This window comes from Osmerus eperlanus, chromosome 2, assembly GCF_963692335.1.
Source record: "Osmerus eperlanus chromosome 2, fOsmEpe2.1, whole genome shotgun sequence".
NCBI classification, from domain to species: domain Eukaryota; kingdom Metazoa; phylum Chordata; class Actinopteri; order Osmeriformes; family Osmeridae; genus Osmerus; species Osmerus eperlanus.
The window spans coordinates 16,542,109-16,551,355 of record NC_085019.1 but is presented as its reverse complement, the minus strand read 5'-3'; the positions used below and the strand labels follow the sequence as shown (position 1 = coordinate 16,551,355).

The following is a 9,247-nucleotide window of genomic DNA, read 5'->3' as shown; positions in this document are numbered from 1 at the left end:
AACTTCCGAATTATCCCACAACCAACGCAGGAGTTGACATGTTGGCAGTCCAATCCATTGCGAACTGCCCCATTGACAATGAATGACTTCAAGTGTATCGCAAATGGTTTGTTGCATCGGGCGTTAAGGGTGAATTACCCCAGCAAAAAATACATTACCCCCTTCTTGGCATTTCTCAAATATGTCCCCATATATTATGTCTAATGCATGAAATATTTGAATGTGAAATAGTTATAGTGGTACTAAAATGGGGTTTATTTCCATCAAACATATTCAAGAACAGTCAACATCAGTATAGGATGAATATCAATAGTCTTGAATCAATACATTTGATTAACATACTGTGCAGTGCACATACATACTCATACTGTATGCTTAAAGCAATCATTTAAGGCATGCACAGGCAAGTCTGCACAAAAGTCTGATTTAGGATTATAGCAATACATACCAACACTATTACTGAGTTTGCAGATAGTTTGTTAATATTTTTATAGTTTGCAGCTTTCTCTTCATTTCAAGATGCAAAAGAGACGATATCAAACAGAGCAGATTATATTAAACATAAGATTTAGTTTACACTTATGACATCAGAAATTGTTTAAAAAAAGAAAGGTGTGTCTTTGAATGAAAAGATAGAGCTCAATAGAATAAAAAACAAACCTGAGATATCAGAAAAGGTGTAAAGAAAATCACTGGTGTCATAAATTATCATGAACTGGTGGTTAATAACTGTCCTCTACACAGCATAAGGAATGAAAACCTTTGAACATGCTTTTTACATCAGTTTTTCAAATAAAGTGATAAAGTCATTTACCAAGAGTCATTTACCAGATGAATAGCTAAAGACATGAACATTCTTTGGACTGTTGTGTTTGTGCTCATGATTTGACAATAATAAAAGGAACTGAGCACTACTGTATTTACTCAAAGATGTCAGTGATAAATTAACAGTCACTGTAAATAAATCAATTTGGTGGAAAGAAGCAAGGCATCGAGTACAGTTCATATAATGACACTTTTACACAGAGGTATCTACAGTTCTGTGTTTAAAGCAAGCAATTTATATATACATAGTAATGAACAATCATTGAAAAACGAAATTAACTTGAAGCCCCATATAAGTTGAGCTAAAATTGTACTTTGTATAAAGTGGTTAGTAAACAGACATGCTACAGTTTGGTAAGAGTAGTGAAAGGGTATGGGGAGCCATTGCTGTCTGAGACCTCCAACTTCCATATGCACTGTCAGAGTGGCTTATTCTAACTTGTTATGTCCAATGGGAAACCCTTTAGCTAGAACCCAAAGCCATCAAGGATGAAGTTCACTGTATTCTAAAGACAAGGACTTGGGAAAACACCTTGTACATTCAATCAACATGCTTGTTTGGCATAGGCCAACTGGCAACTTTCATATATTGTTGTTACGGATCAGAGTTACTGTCAAGAAGTGGAAAATTGTTCATTTGTGCCCCACAAATTTCACATTAAAAACAAAAAAAAACGTTTTATGTGGTATTATGATTTTTGAAAAGTCTCAAATTGTTGGGGTGGTTCCAACCGCGGAATCAGATAGGCTGATAGCTATGGTTTATTGGTGATTATGTACTATAACTGACAGGTATGAGTTAATTTGCTTTGGTTTGCAATGTTCTTAATCGCTTGTGGCAAGAGCCTTGTGCCTTGGACAAGGCTTCACATTTAAAATACTGCTTAATAAGTATTTCAAAGACACTGACTCATGGTATAAAAGCATTAAACCTTTAGTTAAAACAGTGTAAACATTTAGTAAACTATAGTTTGAATTTGCACGGCGTAATAGGCGCTATGAGACCTCTCAACAGTAAGAGAAAGTGGAAGTGTTAACTGCTGTCCTCAAAAAGCATCACATACTCCTTTCTATCTGCCCCGCCTCCTCCCATACACACACATACACACAATCACACACACACCTAAATACACAGACACAGCATACTGCTTATGTCACTTGCCAAAAGAAAGAGCTGTCCCTTTGTGATTTGGGAGACATTCCAATCATGGTACACTGACTAGGACACTGACCCTCAAACGATAAAAAGGTTCTTCTCAGTGAATATTAAAAAGACGCAGATAAGAACTTATCCTCACCAGAGAAACATTATACAGCAAAATAATATACAAAGGGTGATATCTTACATGGGAGAAAAAATGACTCCCCTAAAAGCCATTGATGACTAACAAACAATTTAAGCAGTTATTCAGTGCATATACTTAAGTTCCATTGTGTTACAAATGTAAAATATTAATACCAGAGATATCAAAACTTTGCAGAGAAAGATATAAGGCATTGGGAGTGGTATGATGTCTCACTTGGTAAGGGTAAAGATACATTGTGATCATTCTGCAATATTTCTGCATTTTAGCATTCTATGTAAGTTATGTTAAGTCTTTCTTAAAGCAGCAGATGCCTGCCTTGAATCTTAAGACTACAAGTCTGTGTTTCTGTGCTCTGTTCAAAATATGTACCTTACTGCACACAAGAGATACCCGCAAACCCCAACCCTTTCCCTTGCATCCTCTCCATCTGTGCAAAACAAAAGACTGCAGTTCAGCCCTCATCCAATTTTCCTTTCGCCCTTCCCTCTTTCCTATTTTCGTTATAACTGGTTAGCCTTCTTGCCGTACTTACACATGTACACAGCCGCAGTATGTGCATTTGTGCATCTGTGATTGTGTGTGCGTGCATGCATGTCTTTGTACATACATATGTATGTACAAATATGCATGTGTGATTGAAAGCATTGAGTGCAGTCATTGGAAACTACAGTACAAAAAAAGCAAAGACAAATTAGTTCACTTCAATATTTTGAACCAAACCTTACCGAGGCAATAATAATTTATGATCATCTTTCATTAATTCATCACATCTTTCATACAAAGTGCATGACTATTTATTTGAACTTAGACCTTCAGTCTTTATGTTTAGCTACAGTGGTTTTGGTGTCACAAATAAAACAATCACTTTTTGTTTTACATTGTTAAGGAGCTCACTGAAATAGGACTAGAAAATCCCCTAAAAACAGATGTCATTTTACATTTAGCAGACGCTCTTATCCAGAGCGACTTACGGTAAGTACAGGGACATTCCCCCGAGGCAAGTAGGGTAAAGTGCCTTGCCCAAGGACACACCATAATTTTGCACGGCCGGGGAATCGAACCAGCAAACTTCTGATTACTAGCCCGATTCCCTAACCGCTCAGCCACCTGACTCCCTCTCTCATTTCCAGTGACACTTCACTCTAGCTTTAGCAGACTGGAGTGATTTGGGAGGCTTGTTGAAGAAAACTGATTTACCATCCACCTGAAGAGAAGATCTTTACATAAGACTGCATTTGCTCCTGCCATACCTTCTGCACAACACCTGCTTTCTGGGTCAAACATGCTGTAGGAGGTAGAGTTAAAGTTGTCTGTGTCTGAGAACATGTACAGGCCTTCCATGCTCATGCAGCAAGAGCCAGATTAAAGGACAGAGGGTAGGTTGCAGGCGCTTGAGAAGAATAGTGCTTTGATTTTGGAAAGTGTACAGTCTTGTTAGTTTGCTTGTTGTTTGTGCAGTCTTGCCATCCTGGATGCAGGTTTAATTAAAACCCTCAGGATTTTAATATAACTGGCAGAAATGAATGACAGATTGAAGTTAGATTTGGGCATGTATGTGGATCAATTATTTCACAGTAGTTAAATTCTTACCATACAATCAATGAAAATACAAAATAACTGAAGAAAATTGTCAACAAAGACACGAGCAAGTGAACAAACAAAGATAATGGCACAAATGGGTAAAAATAGGAAACCTAAAAGTACCAAAATAGTGTCACAGAAATAATGAACATTTTAACTGTGATTGTCATACTCACGTCCCCAGTTGAAGATGATAGCTGCAGTAATGATAATGATCCCTCCCACTAGGGAGACAATGGATAGTATCATGGCATTACGACCCAAGCGCCGTGCCCCATCGATGTTCCCCTCCTGCAGACTGTTCCGGGACTGCAAAATCAAGGTGTAAAGACGATCAAAAGTTGTGAAGCCACATAAAATGTACAGTACCTTTCTTACAATTTCTCATGTGATTATGGACATGCATATCAAATGTCTGGCTATGAAAGTACACTTGTGGCCAAAAGTATTGGCAGTGACACATTTTGTGTTTTGCAAAGTTTGCTGGTTCAGTATTTGTAGATATTGTCTTCACATTTTAAAGGCTTTTATTGGCAAAAACAAGTCCCTCCTTTTATAGCAATCAATCTGCTCTTATAATCCGATCAGAATGATAGTGATTTCACCTGACTAGAACTCATTCACACTTTCCCATGTGCTGATGAAAGGACTTAGTGAAATTATATTAGCTGGTCATGTTTGCTAGGGCCCAAAAACAGTGAAATGTGGATTTTTGTGATATAGTTCATGTTTTTAGGCCAGTGAATCTTTGATTAAAAATGCATCTGATCACTCGGCACAATAATCATGAATCAATACCACAACAACTGAAGCAGCAAACTTAAAACAAATATAAAATGTGTGTCACTAGCCTATCACAATCATACTAAATAATATAGGTGGACTAAGAATATTGAATTTTCTTCACAGGAGAGTATTTTACTTGCTTGTTTAACTGCGTTGTCATGTGAGCAAATATGGGAAGTTCAATGTGCTGAGGTGAAAAAAAATTATGCACAATGGTAGGTACTCCAAAGCAACTTACCATTACAGAGAAGGTCAGAGCTACGATGTTGATGGGCCATAGAGGGCAGAAACAGGACAGGATTGCTAAAATCAGATAGTCTCTGGGTTTGGAACCATCGCCAGGGCCCTCTGGCAGCATACTGGGTTTGCGACTGAGGGAGGGTCTAGGGGACCCCGCTGAGTGGCCCAACGAGCCAGAGCGACTGCCCAGCTGGGAGCGACCATTCAGTTGGTGCCCACCTGGCTTGGTATGCTGCTGCTTTTGCGGGGAGGAGGGGGAGGATGCAGAGGGGGAGGGGTCTGCAGAGGCAGGACAAATTCCATTACCTGCAGATGATATAGATTGATATACAGAAGTAAGGGGAGACAGGGTTTACAAAAAAAGAAAGACGTAACAGTAATTCCATTGTTTTTCATTAACATTTTTGTTGTTCCAAAACGCTATCGTGGTAGAACTACTTCACTAAAGGCTAACAAAATGATGTGGCCAATCAGGGGATGTCATATAGCTGAGACGGGAGAAAGGCATAACATTACATCAAATTCATCTCTTTGTTTGATTTCCCAAATAAGGAAACATTTAGCTAAATTTAGTGAGGTGAGGGGACATCTCCACATCAGACACAGACTGTGTCATATATCACTCCAAAATAAAGAGAATGGGGTGGGCGGGGGTTGGGGGGAGGTTTATTTACTGTTCTCCATCTTCTCGCTGATCACTGCCAGGTGGTCCAGTTCAGCAGCCCTCCCTGGGCCAGAGGGTGTGGCTGGTTGTTCGGAGATTGTTGGTTGGGAGGTGACAGGTGCTTGGCTTGACTCCGTAAGCTGGTTCACTCTCTGACCTTCCTCCCTGCCACCGCAAGCAGTGAGTTTGGTGGTGATGGAGTTTGAAGCCATGGCTGAACAGGGACAATGCTAATTGAGCGTAGAAATTTTGGCGTTTGGATCGCTGAGTATGATTTGGAAGGTGAACGAACTGAAATAGATTTGTTAAAGAATTGGTTATTTGAATCACTTTGTTGCTTTATTTGTACTTCAGTAGCATTAAGTTGAGTTCGAACTGTGAGGGAGACTTCCCCGGTGTCAATGAATAAAACAAAGATATACACCAAGATCTACTCAGTCGTCTTTGAATCAATTAATCCAATTCAAAGAAATCATTATACTCATTTACTTTGCCAAAAGCCCAACATATTTATGTAAATACATGCTATTTTCATAATCCTTTTTGTTTATATGAAATATCCGGTGTTTCCAAAACCTTAGTTTAGACCTCTTTGCTACATTGTTTAAATGCTGTTTGTTTTTGTCAAAGTAATTTTAGGTTATCTTCAAATTCTAATAGCAGAGCTATAGACCCAGCAAACTATTCTTAAAACATTGATACAAAGAAACTTGTCATAACTATTACTACCTTATAGGCCCTGTAGATGTTGACTATATCGAGGTTACAGCAATTGCTGTGGTGCAACGGAGAGTCGCAGAATTTTGCATGCTGACGCAGGACTGTTTTATGAAAATTTAGCTTGAATTGTAAGAATACATGTTAATAGATTAACCAACATTTTTTGTGGTGTTCAAATTTACACAGACTTGCACTCATTGGTCTCTCTCTCTCACACACACACACTCACTCCACTGCCCATGGAAAAGCAATATCGGGAGATACACACATCTTAAAGATGACACACCCACCTACAAGCAGCACATGCAGCCTACATATTTGGGCAACCAAAAAACTGTCAATAAGAAACAAAGTAGTCAAAAGTAAAAACATGGAAAGAATTGACCACCTACCTGATCCTAGTGCTTGATAAGATGCTGTTTTCGGCACATTTTGCTTTAATAGATGACAGATCTATTATAGAACTCAATCTAAAATATTCAGTAGGTATCACAATTTCAGCCCAACCTAAACGTCCGCAGTAAAATTGTGCTAACACACTCGATATCAAGCCTACAATCCCCTTTCTCTTAATAGAAAAATATAAACAGCGCTGTGGGATGTTCAGATAGCTTTCTTTTGCGTCCAACCTCAGCCCTCCCTTCTCGATGTGTGACGGTGGGGGGGAGGGAGGTTGCGGGGAGGGGGTATAGGAAAAGCATCTGCAATAGGATGCTTTCCCTCTCTTTTCCCCATCTCATTTGTCAATGGTAGATTTCGCTGAGGATGCAGTAAAATGACCACGGCGACCACCATATCCCAATGACCAAACAATGATACACATTTAATATTTAAAGAAGACATCGGTTACCTCCACGCAAACCTCCCCTCACACACACACGCACACACATGTGCTTGCAAACGCACACACGGCATTTAGCCCCGTCTAACAATCAGTAGGTGGGATGCTACGGCTGTGCCACCTTGTGGACGTTAATTGTATTTGTACTACAAATAAAGGACAAACAAAGCATTGTACAACAAGCATATACTCTGCTGGGCTTGAGAGTAGGCAAATTATAGTAATTAAATTACAGTAGGCTAAATTAAACGATATATAGGCCTATAAATAAAGCCAATATTAGTGGTGCAACGTATAACAAAACTCACAATTCGGATCTAACCCCTGTTTTGAGGCACGGATCGGATAATTTTTTGGATCAGCAAGAAAGGAGACAAATATAGCCTGACATTGCTCACCATTCATTTGAATAATAATAAGCATGCCACTTATATGATGAGGGAGGCTTTTCCAGTTCTTCCGCTCCTCAGATAGCAATGACTATTGCTAATTCCTTCTAGACAACTGTATGGGCTCAGCTAATTTGCGCTTGTTAATAATCAAATTGAGAGTGAAGTAAGGTCATTTGGGACACTTACGTAGGTTAACAAGAAAACCACCAAAAACTCGGAAGACTACCAAAAGTGATACTTTTAGAACTTGTTATGGATCTCTGATATTTATATAAAGATAAAGAAAAAACGATGCCAGGTAAAATACTTAAGAAACTTCGGATCAGGGGCGATTTTAGAGTATGAAGAGATAGGGGCTTAGCCCAGAGCCCCAGACCCACCCACCGCACCCCAAACGCAAAATACAGCTAAATGCATTAGGCCTTCTAACAAATTCCATGTTTTGGAAGAATACTTTAATTCTGTTTCAGTAACAACTACTTTATCTACCAGTGGCGTCGCTAGTCCCTTTTACTACAGTACAAAATACAAATCTGCTGTGCCCCCCCTACTGAAAAAATCTGCTAAAACCAGCCTAGGCTGGTTGGCTGGTCTTTGCTGGTTTAAGATGGATTTAACTGGTTTAATCTGGTCTCCCAGCATGGCCAAGCTGGTGTTCAGGTGGCTTTAGCTGGTGGGTCAGCTGGTCTCCCAGCCTGGCCAAGCTGGTGTTCAGCTGGTGGGTGGGTCAGCTGGTCTCCCAACCTGGCCAAGCTGGTGGGTCAGCTGGTCTCCCAGCCTGGCCAAAGTGGTGTTCATTTAATCTATTTACTAATGAATCAGATATCTACTGACAATGATAATTACAAGGGTAGTCAGGCAGGCTGGTTAGCATAACTTAACTTTTGAGAACGTCTTCTGGACCAAAAGGAACAGCGTATTGGTCCAATTATTACAGTAGTATATAAGAAACTGAGTTGTGGGTTTCATAAGAAGCGTATTATCAATCTGCAGATTGGAGAGAATGTTTAAATAACACGACAACGTCAAATGAGCCGTTCAGACACAACGGTAAAGAAGTCTCTCTGAGGACAGGACGGTGTTGATAGTGAATAGAGAAAACAAATATGACATCATTTACAGTCAAATAGGGTGTGTCAGGAATCGGAGGGCAATCCTCTACAGAATCTCTCCAGAGTACTCTCTCGTGCACTCATCTTCAGCTCAGCCCACAGGTTTGCAATAGGGTTAACTACTTAAGATATACAAAAGTATATCTGAAAATTCTACAACAAAATGATTAAACTGGGTGCACAAATCAAGTATGACATAAAATCTGTAACATGCCCAGGATCTACCAGATTAAAATATTGTCGGAACAAATACATTCACCATAAATTGTCTGGCCAAATATAGTCAGCTTTTTAAAAGTTTTTATTCAGTATTCAATAAACTTGTACATAAATTACAGGTTAAACAGACAATCTTTATATGATAATAAATTACAACAATAGTATCATATGTAAATGAAAGGATAGAGTCAAAGAACTACTTTCAGAACTGACCCCACCAATCATTTTCTTTCTGTAAGAACTTTGTATTTATGTATAAGATGTTCTCCCTCTAGTGGTCGTTTGGGGTTTATGTAGTCATGTCTTGCCATTGTTTTCATTGGTTGTTTAATGTCACACAGTCAGGTCATAGTTCAGAGTTCCCACTCAAATCATAGTTGTTACGTTAGCTGTGTGGTCAGAATGCAGCACTAAAGCTACAAGTTCCTTTGTTCTGTTGTGCCTTGGAAAGCTGCACTTGTAAGTTATATTTTTACTTATTCTGTAAAAGGAAAAAGACACCTGAGACCTGGGGCCCGTTCTCCGTACGTCGCTAACTCAGTTAGCTGGATTTGATTGTT

The 9,247-nt window shown here is 39.2% G+C and overlaps 1 protein-coding gene across 5 annotated transcripts; it reads right to left on the bottom strand.

Annotated features, from left to right (window-relative positions):
* Nucleotides 1-242: 242 nt before the first annotated feature.
* On the bottom strand, nucleotides 243-6,780 carry LOC134014067 (trafficking regulator of GLUT4 1). 5 transcript variants are annotated; one of them, XM_062453965.1, is made up of 5 exons: nucleotides 6,516-6,780; nucleotides 5,414-5,694; nucleotides 4,738-5,045; nucleotides 3,890-4,022; nucleotides 243-3,642 (listed from the first exon to the last, which is right to left on the bottom strand). In XM_062453965.1, the coding sequence occupies exons 2-5, from the start codon at nucleotides 5,613-5,615 to the stop codon at nucleotides 3,626-3,628; spliced, it is 660 nt and encodes a 219-aa protein (XP_062309949.1). In that variant the 5' UTR covers nucleotides 5,616-5,694; nucleotides 6,516-6,780; the 3' UTR covers nucleotides 243-3,625. The 5 variants fall into 5 exon arrangements, with proteins under 5 accessions (XP_062309949.1, XP_062309933.1, XP_062309924.1 ...); XM_062453949.1 differs by lacking the exon at nucleotides 243-3,642 and adding an exon at nucleotides 6,133-6,224 and having other exon boundaries at nucleotides 3,744-4,022; XM_062453940.1 differs by lacking the exon at nucleotides 243-3,642 and having other exon boundaries at nucleotides 3,744-4,022; nucleotides 6,133-6,780.
* Between the last annotated feature and the right edge of the window lie 2,467 nt (nucleotides 6,781-9,247).